Source organism: Poromitra crassiceps (assembly GCF_964638095.1).
Source record: "Poromitra crassiceps genome assembly, chromosome: 20".
NCBI classification, from domain to species: domain Eukaryota; kingdom Metazoa; phylum Chordata; class Actinopteri; order Beryciformes; family Melamphaidae; genus Poromitra; species Poromitra crassiceps.
The window spans coordinates 29,701,823-29,721,702 of NC_139637.1; the positions used below are offsets into that span (position 1 = coordinate 29,701,823).

At 45.3% G+C, this 19,880-nt stretch overlaps 1 protein-coding gene across 2 annotated transcripts; it reads left to right on the forward strand.

The window, feature by feature from the left end:
• The first annotated feature begins 162 nt into the window (after positions 1-162).
• LOC310794559 (actin-associated protein FAM107A) lies at positions 163-19,616 on the forward strand. 2 transcript variants are annotated; one of them, XM_083656531.1, is made up of 4 exons: positions 163-552; positions 4,365-4,491; positions 12,008-12,149; positions 18,345-19,616. In XM_083656531.1, the coding sequence occupies exons 1-4, from the start codon at positions 435-437 to the stop codon at positions 18,462-18,464; spliced, it is 507 nt and encodes a 168-aa protein (XP_083512657.1). In that variant the 5' UTR covers positions 163-434; the 3' UTR covers positions 18,465-19,616. The 2 variants fall into 2 exon arrangements, with proteins under 2 accessions (XP_083512657.1, XP_083512658.1); XM_083656532.1 differs by having other exon boundaries at positions 11,952-12,149; positions 18,345-18,465.
• The last annotated feature ends 264 nt before the right edge of the window (positions 19,617-19,880 follow it).

The following is a 19,880-nucleotide window of genomic DNA, read 5'->3' on the forward strand; positions in this document are numbered from 1 at the left end:
CTTCCTCTCCTGACAGACCCTCTCTGGCAGACCCTCTCTCCTGACAGACCTTCCTCTCCTGACAGCCCCTCTCTGGCAGACCCTCTCTCCTGACAGACTCTCCTCTCCTGACAGACCTTCCTCTCCTGACAGACCCTCTCTCCTGACAGACCTTCCTCTCCTGACAGACCCTCTCTGGCAGACCCTCTCTCCTGACAGACTCTCCTCTCCTGACAGACCTTCCTCTCCTGACAGACCCTCTCTCCTGACAGACTCTCATCTCCTGACAGACTCTCCTCTCCTGACAGACCTTCCTCTCCTGACATACCCTCCTCTCCTGACAGACCCTCTCTGGCAGACCCTCTCTCCTGACAGACCTTCCTGTCCTGACAGACCCTCCTCTCCTGTCAGACCCTCCCAGCCCCCTGTCAGAGCTGATTCCAGATCCGGGCATCATGTCCCTCAGCGGGTCATTTCCTAACAGTAATCACACACATCCCAACGTCCTGCTGGCCCCCAGGACCCCCAGCTTGGGCCTCCACACCACCCCACAGAGCCACCACCAGAAAAGAGGTCAGTTCTGCCATAGAGGGCCAACATTCACACCCTCTTCTGGGTTAGGTATACACACTTTTTCTGGGTTAGGTATACACACTTTTTCTGGGTTAGGTATACACACCACACACGTAATATGGACAGCATGACGTCAGTGTGATGTCACCCATTGGTTTTTGGACTCCCGTTATGAAGCCTAGTGTGACCGGCGCCATCTTGGGGTTCTTGTGGAGCTTGTGCGAGACGACACGAGACCAGGTTTCCCAGAGCTGCAGCTCCACCTTGGTTCATGATCTGCAAGCTGCGCGATCACTGACCTGTCAATCACCCAAAACACATTTTGTCTATGTGTGTGTGTATATATATATATATACATAATTTTCATCCCTATTTTTTATGAGCATTTTACTAAATGTACAGATCCTTTCCAAAAAATTAGAATATCATGGAAATACCATGGATGACCGGGCTTCAGCAGCGGATTGTCAAGCAAAGATGATTCAAAAATGTGGCGGAGATTCAGAGGGAGTGGACTGAGGCTGGAGTCAGTCATAACTGAGAAGTAACTGCTGATTTTCTTCACATTATTCTAATTTCTTGAAATACTGTTTTGGGCGTTTTCTGGAGCTGTAGGCCAAAATTATGAAAAGTGAAACAAATAAAGGCTAGAAATATTTCACTTTGTGAATCTATAATCTATGAAAGTTTCACTTTTTGAAAGGAATTATGGGAAAAAACTAACTTTTCCATGATATTCAAATTTTTTGGAAAGGATCTGTATATGGAAAAATGAATGGTGTGTATGCCTAACCCGGAAGAAGGCATGAATTTGACACTATTACATCTGCTCTGTGAACAATGCAACATTGTTGTGATGTGACCTTCACCTTCATGATACCAGAAACACTACAGCCTTTGAAAGCAAATTTCCAAAATCGTGATATTTCCGAAAATTGGCCCAAGCCTACTCCTCAGGGTTATTGTGTATAATGTAAAAACCAGTGGCTTCCCTCTGATGACGTGGAAGTGAATTGAAAAGCTGTAGTTCCTCGAATGGCCACTATGTGTCGGGGGCAGCAGGCATTCCCCCCATGTTCAAAGTGCCCGACTTTGTAACAGGATTAAACATATTTCCAGCGAGGGGCAAAACACGGTTTTGGTCTATATAGGGATGAGCTTTGGCTAAAGGAAATAGAAAAAGGTCTATTCTTGAGTAGCTGTCGTGGACTAGGGAGTAAAAAGAGTATTCCCGTATCAGTGGGTTCTGGGTACGCCATATCACAAAGGCCAACGTATTTGGAACTCCCTTTTTAGTGCTTTCACCGCCTGTGTTGGAGCGACCTGCCTGGATGAAGATCTATCCAAGGTGGGGTTGAGTGCTAAGTTAAAATCACCTCCAATCAAAGTTTCACAGGGGAGACGACAAAAACTGGGGGTCGTCATAATTAGGTGCATATATGTTTACAAAGGTGATGGATTGAGACAAAATTGATCCCTGAATAACAACATACCTTCCTCCATTGTCTTTCGAGGTGGATGTTAAGCAGAAAGGAATCTTTATTGTTGATTAAGATTAGAGCCACTCCTCTAACGCGTGAGGTAAAGGAAGAATAAAACACCTGGTTATAACCCCTTTGTTTTAATTTAGCTCTGTATCGTTTAAGCCTCTTGTAGTAAGGCAGGTATATCTATTTGATGCTGTTTTAAATCATTTATAATCTGCTTTCGTTTTATGCAATGGTTAATGCCTTTAACATTGAGGGTCAGGCACCTGTACTGCATGGATGTGTTAGTCATTTAATAAATTGTATCATGGAGAAGGAGCCAACCATATTTATATTCACCAGAGTCCTTATTATCAAAACGTTGCAAGTGAAAAGAAAAACAACTTAAACAAAAGGAAAAACAAAATATTTCAACAGTAAACCAGTAATAACAAAGCCCTATTTCAATTACCTCTATCCCTAATGAGGTCTTCTTACCTACTTTGACGTAACGTTGAGTGGTCCCTCAGCCTTTGAAACAATGGGTCAACAATCCTGAGACCTTAATTGGGGCTGATATCTAGTGCAAAGTAACAGTGAACTGTTAGCAGCCGCGCTACTTATGGTTGAAGGCAGAGTTAACACTGGAGTCTGTATAGAACCTTTAACCCGGAGTGCCAGAAGAGCCAGCGAAAAAGATTGAGAGAATAAGATGAAACTAGAACAGGCTAAATTTCCTAAAGAAAATTGAATTGTGCTTGCTGCCCTCGCGACGCCCCGCCCCCCTTGCAACACCCCTGCCCTCGACCCCGTCCTTCGATCCAGTATAAATCCAGCCCCAATCGGCAATGTGTAGCTAGGACGTCTCTAGGAGGCTGCAAGGGTGTATTCACTGGTTGCTAGGGTGTTTTCGGCTGATCGCTATAGGGCGTTCGTAGATCGTTGCTAGGGTGTACTAAGTAGTTGTGTGCGGGAAATGGGCGGGCCTATGTGAGTAGAATCCCCGTAGTCGAATGGGCCTTCACAGTCTGTGAGCAGAGTGCTTTGTAATACGTCCATTCAGGGAGGTGCAAATGGGTCTCTAACCCACGGTTTAGAGCAGACCCCATACCTGGTTTTTGAGGTAGCCTAATGTTAGTCTGAAAGACTCCCCTTGGCGTAAGTGAAAAATAAACTGATAATGATAAAACAAGATATCTTGAGAGAAAACGTAAGGCCAGGAAAGCACAACAAAAAATACATAATCATCTGATATCTGTCAAAAGAGGCACATTGAAAGTGTGTAGGCTTAGTAAGATAGCAAATAGATGGGCCCGTCTACTATCTGGTTAGCTAGGCCGCTCAGTTGCCAAGCTAGCTTTAGCATTATATAATATGTGTATTTATCCGTCTATTTTCTTGTCTATCTTATGGATAGCTAATGTAAATAGTCCAGTTACCAAGTTAGCGTTGAGTAACAACATTAGACATAGCTACGTAGCTTAGCAACCAAACTAGCATTAGACAACCGAGTGGGCCTCTAAAAATATATATACTGTATATATATAGCTATATGTATATATTAAGCTTTTGAATCGGATATTGTCCGGATATTCTCTCCGCAGGAATGTATGTCGACCCTGAACGTAGCCGGGTATATCACCCCAGCCTTTCGGAGTTGTTTCTTCAGGGGGGTTGAACGCCATTCTCCTCCTGTGTAGGGTAGGCGAGAGATCTGGGAATATCATGATCGTCGTGTTTCCGTAGACGAGCGATTTCTTCTTGTGGGCAGCCTCAATGATCCGGTTCACATCTCTGAAGCGCAGGATTTTGAAAACGAAGGGGGGCTCTGGGGGCTCCCCGGTCGGTATCGTTGAGGTGTCTCTGTAGCGTGCGGTGGGCTCTCTGTCTCTATCGAGCCGGTGAGGCCCAGGATCTCTGGTAAGCGATCTTCCAAAATGCCCACATCGTTCCCTTCTACTCCGAATGGGAATCCCACTATTCTCAGGTTCTTACGGCACTGTGTATTTTCATAGTCATTTAGTTTGTTTCTTAGCTCCGTCACATCGTTTTGGTGTTTCTGCTCCATGTCTGCTAGCCCTTGGCGTAAGTAAGTTCACAACCGTGGTCTCGCATTCAGACCATTTGGCTTCAAATGTGACTATTGTGTTTGTCGAGTGTATGGCTTCACTCATCTTCTCCAGTGCAGCATCCACTTGATGTAGTCGGGTCGTAAAGGAAGTTTGGATTGTTGCCGTGGACTTCTGCATTTCGGCGGAGAAGCAGGGAGGCGGTTCTGATGTCTGAACCATCGCTTAAGACATGGTTGCTCTAACACAACTAACTCTGACATGGTTTCTCTGATAGATCATGGAGTCAAGCCTGAGTTCAAGCGCAGTGCTTCAGCTGAAGTGCCTTCAGGCCAGTCAAATCCCATCAAGGCTTCCAGGACTCACCAGGAGCTACACAAGGAACTACTACTGGCCCACACAAAGTATGTACCATAGACAGTGTTGCATTACTCAGTAACGTGTTACTGTAATGAGTGGTGTAATGGATTAGACTTTCCAAAACAGTACTTTTACAGTTAGTAATCCAAGTAACTTCTAGCATTATTTTCTCAAGTGTTGGCACAGCGCTAAAACAAAGTGGGGAGATAGGTCTGGCAGTATAGTACTGCATTGCCAGAACACAATTAGTTTGGCTTGGTAGCGAAAGTGACATAGTAATGTAACAAGTAATGTTACTTATTAAGTAATTACTTTTGATTGAAAAGTAATTCAAAGTAATGTTATTACTTTTTAAGGGAGTAGTAAGTATGGGTAACTTATAAGTTATAACTCCCTGAGTTACTTGCCCAACAGAAATATGTACTAGTACTCTGATGTGATTTCAAGAAGCCATGATTTCTTTGCAATATGATGACATGCCAAAGGGCAAAATAAACATAATTGAAACATCTATTTTGCTAGAATCTATCAAAAATAGATGTTTTAATTATGTTGTAGATTGTACTATTTGGAAGGTCCTAAATGCCATTGTAGTGAATTGTGTTAACTTTGTGTCCATCATCAGAAAGCATTCTATTCCCTCTTCTCTCATACTGGCTTCATTAAGAATACATGAGGCACTCTGTCTCTCTCCAGCATGTGCTCTCTCACAAACTGCAATCATACACCGTCTCTCCATGCTGCCCCAGTTCTTTGAGCCAGTGTAAAGTGATACTAACAACAGTGACTCACCTGAGCCCACCACTTGCTTGTATTGATAGCACACAGAGGTTAATTGTATGCATCCTGCTAATCTGGTTGAGCAGGTACACAAATCAAACCTGAAAGTCATACATATAGAATTTTCATGCACTTCGCATGCTCATTTGTAGGGTGGAGACTCTGGAGAGATGATGTACCATGGGCGCACCTTTTTGAAAGGAGTGGTGTCAAACCATGCATCTGTGTCCCTTATGCGGTCTGCTGCATGTGCGGCAGGACCAAACGGTGACCTGGACCAGGTCTTCCATCCTCTTGTAGCCTGGAAGTGGCTCGAGCTGGTCCATGTTGTCACAGGTTCAGGCTTGATTGGCTGGGATGTGAACAGAAGTCGTCTTATTTAGAACCTCGGCACTCGTGAACTCGTGTTTAGGAGACCAGAAGTCATGTACACGACATGCTTGGCATTCAAGTGGTCACATCGTGACATGGGCAGTTGACTAGAAGCCACCGAGGCATATGGGGCATTCCTTTAAAACTGGCAAATGGGAATGTGACGGTTCAAAGGTCATGAGCTCGAACGGTGACGTCACCAGTGCTCGTATTTTCTCTCCCAAACTTGCAGGACTCTTAGCAGCCCCGACCTCAAAAATCCAAGATGGCTGCTCCGCGCAACAACAGTAGTTAAAATCGTAGTAAATACTGTTTATTAGCACTTCTGTCTTGTTTGTGTCTCATTAAATCAGCTGTACACACAGCACTGTCTAACTTCTATCTGTGTGGACATGAGGCTGCAGTGTTTGGGCCTGTGTCCACCTAGCGTCTTTTACCGACTGTTAAACGCTGGGAGTGCGCTGGGGAATGCTGATCCCAGCGCACAATATACAAGGAAGCAGTCTGCAAGTAACGTTAGTTCAGCTTGATAGCTGACAGCTAGCATGCTAACAACACAGGTAGGCTACGCTATTAAAAGCAGTAAGCACAACACTCACCAGAAATATTAAGTGTCTAGCCGATCTGCTCCCACAATTGAGCCGTTCTGTCTCTGTTGCGATAGTTTTTCCATATGATTAGTTACCAGAAAAGGAGCAGCCGACACCAGCGTCTTTCTGAAAGTTAAAATATTTTCAGCTGGAAGCGCTGGGAGCGCTGGGAGCCGGGCGCACAAAAACGCAGAAAAAAGACGCTGGCCGCTGTGCACTTTCTCTAGACGTCCGTGTGCGCTCGCATACGCTCTCCCTCCATTGGAAACAACTGAAAAAAGACGCTGGACCTGAGGAAAAGACGCTAGGTGGACACAGGCCCTTTGTATGCGCAAACTGCCGCGAAATGCCTTTTACTAACTGTTATTGTTAACGATGGCTAGCCTGGCTAGCGACCGGATCTGACTCGTTTAAACGGATGTGATGCAATTTAACAGTGAACTTCCCAGCCCCCAGTTTTCTGCAAATCTAACGCTTGTTAGGTGATGTCATAACTACATCACCTCATGACTACGAACTGTCAGATGATGTCTTGACTACATCACTACATGACTACATCACTGGACTCCATTGATGATGTCATACAGTTCAAGAAGGCTCTGCCTGGTGTCCAGGTCACTAGCTACTATAGTGATGTCATATTTCACTGATGATGTCATAACGCAATGTGATGTCATGTTCTTGAGCTATAAGAGTCAGCTCTGCCAGCCCTCGGTATCCGATCGTAAATTCACCTTCCGATCGATTTCGCAATAGCATTCATTCTTCAGATTTACCTGTTGCCGTTTCTAGTTACCAAGCGCCTAGGGTTCCCAGTTACCAAGCTTCCAGTCTTCAACACCGTCAAGTGTCTGCGAATGAATCCACTTGACCCCGCCTCACAACGCTAACAAAACGGATGTGACATCATTCAACCGCCACATCCCAGTTTGTTTGCGATAAAGGAACGGGCCATTTATGACAGAGGAAACAAGATGAGAGACTTGAGAATGACTACTGTATGAAAAAGCTCTATACAGCTCAAATGTCACTTTCCATCAACGTCCATGCCTTCCGCCATTTTGTGAAAACGTCACAAGACAAGTCGTGAGCTTTGCAGCTTTCAGAAAAATTCCACATACCAAGTCATGAATACTGTACCACATGAGGGGGCTGTTCCAACATTTGTCAAAACACTTTTCGGGGTCTGGCATGACTCTGGTGAGGAAAAAAATTACAGTTTTGAGCGTGAACTGCAGCTTGCACTCACTCAGTCTGAGTCTCACTGCCCTGCATCGTCCCATGACAGCACTAAAGTTGTTGACATGGTCCAGTCCGGCTTGCACATCCGTATCGCCACATCCGACCACCAGGACGTCGTCAGCGATCGGTTCGATGCAGCGCTACTGAGACTCCCAACGTGAGTTTGTGCCATCTCATCTGACCCCACGGCATCCAGAAGGACGGGTCGTCAGACAGCTGATATGTGAATTAAATGTGCCTTTGACCATAAAAGCATGAGCTTTGTTAGAGCATGCCCAAAGATTGTTTTTGGCTATAGGGACATTGCATAGGCCGGTTGTTATTTTACCGGTAGCTCAGGTTCCAGACCACCTAGGATCTTGATTCCAGTGGCTAATCCCATATCTTCTATCTCCTTAAGGATGAGGAATGTTGTGGTACTAGTTACAACATGCTAGAAACTGCCTAACTACATATATCTGGCATTCAGGGAACTAAATCATAGTAAAACCATCAACATATTTAATATTGGCGGAGTTATAAATGTTTTTGAACTGTGACATGTGAAAGTACAATGCAGTTACTTCCCAATGTTTCCACATTAAACAAGAGGTCACTCATTGAATGGTGAAATGTAATGTTCGTTCTGAAAACAGTCCACCACAGTGGCAAAGCGCAGTACACTGTACGATCAATAATCCCAAAATCCCCCAAATGTACGATAATTTCATCATTTTGTGACACTTAGACGAATCCTACGTCTATCACTCTATCTGTTTATACAATCATCTCTTTAAACAACATATTTGCAGCCAATACGTGCAGGGTGTTTTGTTGTTGTTGCAACGCAGGCTGAGATCACAGTGTTGAAAACTCATGCCAAGTCCAAAAAGTAGCCTGTGATCAGCCGCAGCCCCCCCGACATAGGCGCGCCGCGCTGGGGAGGGGGCGTACGATAATTTCACTCCAAAAACGATAATTTTGACCCTCTGGTACGATAATTCAACATTTGCCATCTGGCAACACTGACTGAAGTGCTGCCTTGACACATTTCTCCTGTCCACTGCACCCCTTTTTGCATCCACAGTGGAGGAGTCCGTGACAGGACAGAAACAACGTTCATAGGTGGGGCATTAATTAGGGAGGACCCACTGTGCAGGCTCTGTGGGCAAAAGGGCATCATGGCACACGTCCTATCAGGATGCAAGACCGCTCTGACCCGGGCAGATAAGATGGCGCCATGATAAAGTGCTGGCCGTGCTCGCTGACATCCTAGAGCAGGAGAGAACCAGTAAACATCAAATTAAGAACAAGCCGCCACCTGCTTTAACATAAGTCAGGGAAGGAGCAACAGTACCCAATAAATCCAGGGCATAAATCCTGAAAAGGATGCTCCAATTCCCGGATGTCATCCACACCACCTTGAGACCCGATGCAGTCATGTTCTCCACCCAAGGACAGAAGATCAACCAGTTGAGCTGACTGTGCCGTGTGAAGAGGTGTGTGAGGAAGCATTTGAGAGGAAATCTGCCCGCTACAGAGATCTGGTGACGAGACAAAGGTTGGCAGGCAAATGGTTGTACCCGGTCGAGGTAGGGTGCAGAGGTTTCCCGGCCCAGTCAGGCTGGAAGTTGCTGACAGCAATGGGACTGACGGGGAGAGAAAGGAGGAAAGCTGTACACAGACTGGGGAGGAGTTAAGCTGGAGGCCAGCAGGGAACGAGCAGTGACTTGGCCACCAGTGCTGACCCGCCAACAGGAGAGTGTTATGGTTAAGGGTTGAAACACTCAATGACTGTTGGTAACCATCGGACAATCTGGGAACCCAGAGTTTATTTTTATTTGAAAAATAGACTCTGGGACAGCCCTACCGTTTTTCCCAGTTTCCTGTACAGCGCGCCTCTCCTGCCACGTCACTTCCTTTTCCGCGTCCGTGCTCCACTGTAATAGCAACTTGCACCGTGACTATGCAGTGTGTTTATGCATTAACGTTGTTGGCAAATAGCCGAGACTGACGTGGAAAAGGAAGTGACGTGGCAGGAGAGGCGCGCTGTACAGGAAGCTGGGAAAAACGGTTGGGCTGTCCCAGTCTATTTTTCAAATAAATATAGACTCTGGGTTGCCAGATTGACCATCTGATGACATGACCTCCTGGCTGCAGTCATTATGTAATGACTGAAGGAGTTAGCATCCTTGGATGTATACGAACACGTATCGTGATTTTTTTTGTATCGTTGCATCCCCAGGGCCCTATCGTCGTACGGCGCTATCGTTTGCGCTGCCGTTTGCGCGCCTCTTATGCTATCTTCCCTGCATCTCAAGCTATCGTCTGCCTCCACCATCCAGTTTTGCGCTGGAATCTAAGCGCAGACACAGGTGTAGGCGTGGCCTGAGCGCAGACAGTATTCTCCGCGCAGTGCAGGAAATCCTTGCTTGGATACATTACGCACAGCATGGATGTCACTCTCTCTCCAACACCTCACGCCTGCACACACTCTTCCCTCCTCAGAATGCCATGTTGATTTTCAACTATAGCCTAGATTGTAGAAAAAACACAGCTTGATTTAAAAATGAGAATTCATTTGTCATGGTTTTATTAGGCTACATAATTCCTGACCATACAGGTCTGTGGTGTGAGGTAACAGTAGATTGCTTTTGAGAAAGTTGTGCCGGCCAGTAGGCTATACATTAACCGCTTTCCCTGCAATTGCACCATGCAACAATAGCTTAACCCGAGTGGACAATTCTGATATACTGTAGGCTATTGAAATAGGCTAGAATTAAAATCTCACACATCGCTACCCTATTAAAGAAACAAATATTTTTAAATGTGTATGTTATAGCCTGCCCTATATGAACGAAATGACTAATTACAGTAAGCGCACGCTTTGGGACATAATAACACCATGTGGATATTCACTGCGTAACTGCGCAGCAGCCCTTTGGTGTGTCTCTCCCCCTCTCTCACTCTGATCATCTCTCTTTTCTCTCTCGCCCTCTCTTTCTCTCTCTCTCACTCTCTCTCTGTCCCTCTGCTTGCACACGGCACTCAGCAAGAAAGAAGCTGCTGTCACAGACGTGCGCTGTGGCTTTTAAAGGGAGTGGACATGATGATCTCACACTCGTGAATACTGTTTTGGGCATAAACACGCCTATATGGAGGTTTGTTCGAGATGACGCCAAGCGTAGTGGGCCGACACAACCACAATGCTAACGCAAAATAGGTAAAGCTAAAGTCCCACTGATTATCACACAATGTGTGAAATTTGTTCTCCGCATTTGACCCATCCCCTGGGGGAGCGGTGAGCAGCAGCGTGCGCCGCGCTCAGGAATCACATGGTGATTTAACCCCCCAATTCCAACCCTTTTGATGCTGAGTGGCAAGCAGGGAGGCAAATGGGTCCCATTTTTATAGTAGTCTTTGGTATGACTCGGCCAGGGATCGAACTCACGACCTCCCAGTCTCAGGGCGGACACGCAAACCACAAGGCCACTGAGCTGGTGGCCTTTGTGACGATAGGGCCCCTAGTGTGTGTGTGTGTGTGTGTGTGTGTGTGTGTGTGTGTGTGTGTGTGTGTGTGTGTGTGTGTGTGTGTGTGTGTGTGTGTGTGTGTGTGTGTGTGTGTGTGTGTGTGTGTGTGTGTGTGTGTGTGTGTGTGTGTGTGTGTGTGTGTGTGTGTGTGTGTACAATGTTGGGCAAGTTGGGAAGGAAGGAAATATTTTCAGGAAGTGTGCTTAGTTACTTATTACTGATTACTCCTTTAAAAAGGAAATAAATTACTTTACTTATTAGGGTTAGAAAATTTGGGTCCAGACTTAGTGTCTAAGATCGCTTTCACATATAAGCTGTTAGATAGTGCGCTTCGTTTGGGGTGGTGTGAAAGCGCAAACAAACTCTGTTGTGGACAAACAAGCGAACTGGTCGAAAACGTGGGTCTCGGTTCGTTTGCAAGTGAACTCTAGCGCGGTTCGTTTGTGCTGTGAAAGCAAACCGAACCAAACACGAGCAAATATAGGAAAGTCAGTGCATCATGAGTAGAAGGCGGTAGAAGGACACGGCTCGGTGCGCACCGCGCTGCCTCGCTCGTCTCGTCTCATCTGCAGAATGATGTTGAACCCAACAGCTCGCTGCCTCATCTGCTGCTCATATTGGGCGCATTCTTGTAACATATTTATTTGATAGTAACACCAAAGTAAAACCAGAAATCCCAAGATCGCATAAAGGTGGTGTTTCTCTATGGGTTCTGTTTCGCGGATTCACTTGTGTTGTTCAGTCAACCCTCAGCAGGCAAGGCAGCAGAAGAGGAGAGATTTCCTCTCTATATTCTGTCCAGTAGACGAGTGACTGTTTCGACTACATGACATTGTTCAGGAAGTTTGGTGCGAAAACGAACCGGACCAAATGAAAAATGAAACAATGTTGCAACTTCACCCCCCTGAATCGCACAGAGTCCACCAGCTTATACTGTATGTGAAAGCGACCTAAAAACACGATCCCCGCAATTTCATCTACAAACATCCTATCTCTTTGCCTTTTCCAAGCCACAGATATACCGTATCTAACTACAGGGCTCTGTCTCTGTCCTACATGGGCCAAGGGGCCTGGGGCTGGCCAGCAGGCCAGAGCTTCAGAAGGTGCTTGAGAGGAGGAAGAGAGAGCAGTGCGACAGAGAAGAGGAGGAGCATACCAGGACTCCTCTGGAAGAGGTGTTGATCAAACGTCAACAGGTCATTGTTCAGGTGAGGAGTCATTTGGACTGCTTGGGCATTTCAGTCGCACCTCCGCCGGTGCCCTTATATTGGATATAACGTGGCATATATATATATATATATATATATATATATATATATATATATATATATATATACACGCACGCACGCGCACACACACAGACACAGACACACACACACACACACACACACACACACACACACACACACACACACACCAACAACAGGAGCAGATTGATACAACTTTTCATTTAATTTTTCATAGTCATGTTAGGTTCTCAAACATTGTGTCCAACTGCTTTAGTGTTAATCATATAAGCCAAATTAAATTTAGAAAATTGGAAGAATAAGATTACCTTTTTGGTCCATTTCGACAACACATTTGAATTAGTCTCTCTCACGTGCATAACCTCCTACTACTGAGCTTTTAACCAGCTCAGTGGCCTTGTGGTTTGAGTGTCCGCCCTGAGACTGGGAGATCATGAGTTCGATCCCCGGCCGAGTCATACCAAAGACTATAAAAATGGGACCCATTTGCCTCCCTGCTTGGCACTCAGCATCAAAGGGTTGGAATTGGGGGGTTAGATCACCATATGATTCCTGAGCACGGCAATGCTGCCGCTCACTGCTCCCCCAGGGGATGGGTCAAATGTGGAGAACAAGGCACACTCAGGTGTGTGACAATCAGTGGGACTTTACCTTTTCATTTGATAGTTTACTCATTTACTCAATGACAACCCAGTCTCACCTCAACATGTGTAATAGCTTTGGTCCACAGCGCAAAAAATACTATGGTTTTCTATTGGCTTGTGTCCACGTCACGTGACTGTCAAGTTTCCTTTTGCAAAGACAAACAAAATGGCTCCCATTCCCTTTATTCTCGGTGGGAAATGCAATGTTCAAGATAGTTTCAGCATGACGTTAATGATAACTTTGCTAGCAAGAAATGTGCATTTTACTTTGTAAAGGTCCAATCCGTAAGTTCTAACTATTACTGACACCCGTCGCCGTTAGAGTAAATGCTGGCAGCGTGTGCACCATGCTCGCATGTGCCCAAGCAGCTGCCTGGTAACAGCAGGAGTGTTGGTTGCTTTGTAACGTTAGCTGATAAAAGTTACTGGACAATTTATCAATTTATCAGCCAGATCAGCCTCGAGACGGCCGGGAAGGATTCTGGATGAATTAGCGGATGTTATTGTGGCATGTTTGGTCGTGTTTTGGCTTGCGTTGGCTGCAGGGAAGTGGATACTCACGTTAACATGAGCCAGGAAATAGCCTGCTCCCACTATATTATATGGTACAGAGCTGGACGCGACCAAACTGAACAGTCAAACAATGTTCCATACGTTAGGCATATTTACAACTCTTACATTATCCACACAAGACGGTAACATTATTAGTTTAGCTTCTGGGTGATAATTGATGATCTATATTAGTTAGCCGCGTTTAGCATCAAGCTAACGTTATAATATGCAGCCTCACAGCAGCTAACACAACAAGCTGACACTATTGTGCTGTTAGCTGGACGCGACCAAACAGAACAGATCTGTTACTGCAGTCAGTCAACCAATGTTCCATGACCATGACGATAAGCATAGTAACATTAGGACCTAGGAATATACCTATGGACCGTAGCGGAGGGTGCACCGGGGCAGAGGGTGCGCCCGCCCCGGGCCCCAAACATTTTTTTTTTTTTTTTTTTTGCAGGCCAGGCCAGGCCACCGGGCAAGTTGTGACTTAAAATGACTTTATTTAATAAAATTGAAGAAAGCTACTGGAATTGATGAAATCAATAATGGGGTGTTAAAATCTTTAAGCATGGCTGCTTAAAGGTCCCAATTCGTGCAGCTGTAACCTCTTAAAAATGTGTGTCTCTGGTCCATAAAACATGATTCTGGATTAATTTGTCGAAAATATAGCAACCCCGTTTGTTGTGACGGAGTTCTCACTTCCTCATCTCGTCGCTTCCCAAGAATGGTCTGTTTCTATAATATATTCAGAACTAACAGTTCCCATTGGCCGCTGAGGGAGAGCCCGCCCCAGGCTCCCAGCGGCCAATCAGATTAGCGTCTGTGGACCAGCACGCTAGGTTGCGAGCTATCGCTAACTTAGCGGTTGCTACGCTAAAGAGGACATCTCAAAATGCCTAGACTTACCGAATGCACCTCCGCAGTTGCTGGATCACGTACAGTTGGCGTCGCTCCAGCTAGAAGTGTTAATTTTGTGGCTATAGACAAAATGGTGCAGGTAGCTTGTGTGAGAGAGACCCACGCAGTATGCTTGAGGACCATCGTGACGTCCCAAATCCCCCGTCTGGGGAACAGAGCGTTAGGGGGCGTGGCTTGAAGGAGACTGCAGGGGGAAGCTGGATAGGGACAAATCCAACTGTGGCAGTTCTGAGCTTGTGACCACTCATTACAGGGAGGGATGACAGCAGTATATATGCATTTACAAGTAAAAACAGCTTTTGCACGGAATGGGACCTTTAATGTTCTGAGTTAGTTCACTTTTGTTTCGATAACGGTCGCATTCCAGCACAGTGGCACAAACGTGTTATTCTCCCCATTCCGAAATCTTCAAAAAATTATCCCAAGTTGCCTCTTAGCTATAGGGGTATAAATCTCCTAGTTGTGTGAGAAATTGTACTCCTCACTATTCAATTGTAGAGTTACTGATCATCTTGAGAGGACAGGTATGCTTGTGGATGAGCAAAACGGATTTAGAAAATCCAGAGCTTATATTGATCATATTTATGCAGTCACCTCTATTGTGCGTGCAAGAATTAAGGAAACAATTTCTACTTTTGTTGGATAAATACGGACCTTCTTCAATATAGGCTGTTAAACTCTGGGGTCAATGGGAAATTCTATTATGCCACCATGTCTCTCTATCAAGCACCTGTTGCTCCTGTCCAGATTAATGAATATTCCACTGGATGGGTCCCCCAACAATTTGTTGTGAAACAAGGAGATGTTGGGCACTATCGTCCCACTGGCCTTAAATTAGCGCTTAGAGCCAGGCACAGCCTATATTAGTGGGCGTGGACCGGCGCAGTGCCTATTTTCGTGTCGGTGCTACACTCGGCCTTAAGCATTATAACCACGCCTTTTAAGCGTAGAATTATTCACACCGTGCTCATTGGAGAAGTGCAGTAAACAAATCACAATGTCCCTTTCATGTTCCATTCCATGGAGCGATCCAATCCGGTCAGAAAAGCCCGACCAAAGCGTCTGAGCTCCCCCCTCCCTCTTTCATCCCCGTCTGTCTCCATATATATTATTCCATATTATTATGCTTCTCAAACCAATCTCACTGCAGTTTAAATACAGCAAGCATGTAAATATGCTACACTATAGCAAGATCAAAGTGAAAAGAATGTTCTAAACGCATTGGCTAGAAAAATATAGCCTATCCCTGGATGTCATGATGAGATTAGATTGGTGAAAGTTTGGGCAGAGTGATATCGTTTTCTCTCGCTACCTTTTCTTCTCCCCCACTGCACAGGTAGGATGATACAACAGCCTCTGAATGACAGGGGCTCAAAACTACGGTATAACAACTTTTTTTTCATCGGTCATTGTGCCTGTCTGACGCGCGAGAGAGAGGGAGTGAGAGAGCGAGAGAGAGAGGGGGAGAGCAGGCGCGGACTGCATAATAGGGCACATCGGGCCGATGCTCGGTGGCCTGGCCTGGCCTGCAAAAAAAAAAAAAAGGAGGGAGGTGTGTGTGCCCACAGTCAGGCCACTCACTGAACAGCAGGCCAGGCGCCGCCTACTGGTTTACTAGTGGTTTTATTACTTTATTAGTTAGTCTGAAGTAATAATTACACCTGCAGGGTTAAAGTGGGTGCATCTCATTGTAAAATTGGACTCAGAAGCTCGGAACCATAGACGGTATGAAAATATGGACAGAGCCACCGTGATGTCACTCATTCATTTCTGGACTCTGGAGCCTTGAGTATTGCATTGCTCAACACTTGGCTATAGGCTATAGAGACTAATGTTGGCCTAATTTTTCAGAAAGAAAGGTTAGGGCTTGCGCAGAACACACTACCATGTCTTTAATGTTAGGGGCTTGCTTAAACAGGAAGATGTTTAATGAAACTGAGAATATGTCAATGTTTATTATTATTGTTATGACGTGTAGTTCTTAAGCCTGTGGAGAATAACACAGTATGCCCGATCTGATCACTCTTCCTTAAATGAAGTTTGCTGTGAAGCGTTTGTACAGAGGCATGTTTTTGGTTTTACTTCTTCATATTATACTTGCAGTTATCTAGGCAATGTTGATGTTTCTATTAGTGAACAAATAGGTAACATGTATCATCGCGTTAGCATTATATTCACTAAATCTGGCTTCAAACGACCCAAATTGGGCTTCAAACGGCCCACATTTTTCGCCGCGTGTCAGCCCGTATCGGCCTGGCCTGCTTGGTATCTAATGCCCGGCCTGAATTATGATCCCAGTCCGCCCCTGGGAGAGAGAGTCTACTAGCCAACAGTCTAGTGCAGTGTCAGTTTGATTACGCTAGTGTAGCTTGGTCAACAGGTCTGACAGTCTCATTACAAAGGAAACTGCAGGTGTCTCAAAACAAGCTGGTTAGGGTTGTGATGGGGCTAGGCCCTCGAGACCATGTTGGAAGGAGGCACTTCCAAGAGCTCAACTGGCTACCAGTTGAGGCCAGAGTGACTCAGCTGAGGCTCAACATGGTACACAAGGTCGTTAACAACAGGGCCCCAGCATACCTAAGCAGCTATTTTTCCAGTGCCGGGGAATCACACAGCCACAGGACTAGGTACAGCTTAGCCAACCTGCACCCCCTGAGGTGTAGAACCAAAATGGGGCAATGCTCTTTTGCGTACACGAGCACGGGAGTGGAATGAACTGCCTCTGTCCATCAAACAGACCACGAACCCACACAGTTTTAAGGTGAATGCTAGGAAATGGCTACTAGCCAAAGTCCATGAATAGACAGGTAACGTTAGGGGAGGGAGGGATTGTTAGGATGTACACAATGTATTATGTAATTTGGTGTTTTAAAGCAGCTACGAGCAACTTTTTCGATTGTTATTAAACAGTATAAATTTAATATCAATGCATCACATCTTACCTCTAATAGTCGACGAGACCAATGCAGAGTAGTCTCGCTTGAGCCCCGAGTGAATCGGCCAGTGTAGGCTGTCTGTGGCCAGGGAAGATCAGGAAGTGAAATGAAACGGTTTGCAGCAGCCACTTCGGCCATAACCACAAAATAACTTCCAAAAAACCTGTTAGAATATAACTAGAGATGTTCGCGAGAATATGCGTGGCGTTCACATTGTTTATGTTATGTTGCTAGGCAGCGCAAACGGCGAGGCAGGCAGCTGCGTTTCACTTCCGGGTTTCACTTCTGCGTTTCACTTCCGGGTAGCCGGGCCGGCGGTAAGGAGAGAGAGAGAGAGAGCCCCCTGTTGACGCGAGTTTAGACAGACACAGACTTAATAATCATCCAAGGGAGCAATCTCCAATTCACACGGCTTTGATCTCAGCTACTATTATAGGTAAGATGTGATGCATCAATATTGTAATTATACTGTTTAATAACAATCGAAAAAGTTGCTCGTAGCTGCTTTAAGTGTTTAAGTATTTTATTTAAGTGTTTTATGTATACGTTGACACCAAGGACCACAACGGAAACAAGTCCACGACTTTTTGTGTTATCCTTGACATTGTTGTTTTTTTAGTGCCTGACTTGCATGTATTTTAAACGGATATGTCAAATAAACTAAACTAAACTAAACTAAGAGTGTGAGATCGGCACAGGAGAGCTGCGTGTAATTACGCACAGTAATATCCGCGGCGCACTGAATAAGGCCTGGTTTTGAAAAGCGCTAAATTAACGCCAGGGGGGAAGATAGCGTTAGGCCGGTATTTAAGGCCAAAACGCCCATTGTGGCCTATTCTGGCACTGCGCCACACCTCTTCGGCGTAAAGCGCATTTCGGGGCCTAAAAACATGATGCTATCTTCCCGAGTCAGGCGCAAAGCGTGTTTTTTTGCGTTTAACGCCAGTTTAGCGCCTAAGGCCAGTGGGAAGATAGGGGCCGTCATGTCTCCAAGTCACATTGCAATGATACAAAGTGCTCCTTTAAACACTTTGCTGTCATGAAATGAATGAATATGGAATAAAGCAAAATGCTTTTTGCTTTTCCCACTATGTTGCCAGAGGGAGAAGCAGCAAGAAGAGAAGGTCCAAGAGGAAGCCCAGCTGATGGAGTTTGTCAGAGTCCGACAGAACCTGAGGAGAATTCACACAGCAATGCAACACAAGGCTTCTAACCCCTGAGAGGAACAATGCACTCTCATAAAGTGGAGTTTGTTTGTGTGGCTCAGAGTGTAAATGTTGAAACTCTGGTCAATTTCCAACTTAAGCATAGTTGTTTCTTTCAACTTCGTGGGCCCTATCTTGACCATTGACGGGGGCAGCGCACAGCCGTAGTGCATTTGGAGGCGTGTCCAAGTCGTTTTCTTATTTTAACGCCGCAAATTCTCTCATTTGCAACGCGTTCGTCGAGTGCACGGTGGATGGAGGTTTGTTCGTAGGTATGCGTTGATGCTCGACTCTAATAGCTTGTAGCATGCTAACGCGTGCAATGCCTAGCCCTAGACCAGGGGGTAGACTGTACTGCTAAACACGCTCGAGCCCCGTTTGGGGGTGCGGCGAAAGTTATGTGTGTGTATGTGTAACGTGTGGAATCCACACATGTGAGGCTCTCTTAAGGCATTCTATGTATGGATTCATGTCTCGCCTGGATGAGTCCCAGAACAGCATTATTGAGGATAGTCAATCCTGGGAAGAGCTGTCTTCGGATCTCGTCCAGGCTGCGTAAACACTGGAGAGTCAGCCTCTATTTATGATCTTATGTTTGTTGTTGTTTTTCTCTTATTTTTCTAACTGTATAATTTGTTATGTGTGATGTTTATAATATGTATGTACTCTGTATGTCTGGAATAAAGTTGGAATTGAATTGAATTAGTCACCTGTAGCTGCTAAGGATAAAGTTGTCGGCGTTCCGTGTTATTGCTCGGGCATTATGTCTCTCGTTGTTGCTCTCTGTGTTAGCCGTGTGTTACTCCATTGTGTGTGGGCTTGTTCTGACTCAGCGTCGCACAGCTGTTAACCATCACGAGCGCGCGCCAGACAAACAAACAGGAAATTGCATCACATTATCATCACATTTGGAGTCTTTAGCTCACAGGCGGCAGACATAATAAGATGCGCTGCAATATTCCCACATGCAAAAGCTCCACAAGGGACGCACTCGTACTCCTACATTATGTAAAGTCATGGCATAAATGTGTTTTTATTGAAAAAGTAGGTGTCAAGTAAGCTAAGTCTTGTTGGAACGGACATTACAGTACAACCGTGTTACAGTTGTCACTCGTCTATACCACGTTGTATTTGCGACAGATATTACATATATGTTTCACATAGGGTTGTGTTTTGATTTTTATGTTTTATTTTGTCCAATACTGAAATGTTCTAGAATTGCATGTTGTGTGAACATAAATATTATTTCTATCTACCACTTAGACTACTTAGGCTGATTTGGTTGCTATTTCTTGTCAAAATGTATTAGCCTCAATGCATGCTGGGAGATTTCACATGTGTGTCTGTGTGTGGCTTTGGTAGGGGAGTCAGCACTAAATTAACGCCAGTGGGGAAGATTAAGGCCGAAATGCCCAGTCTGGCCTATTCTGG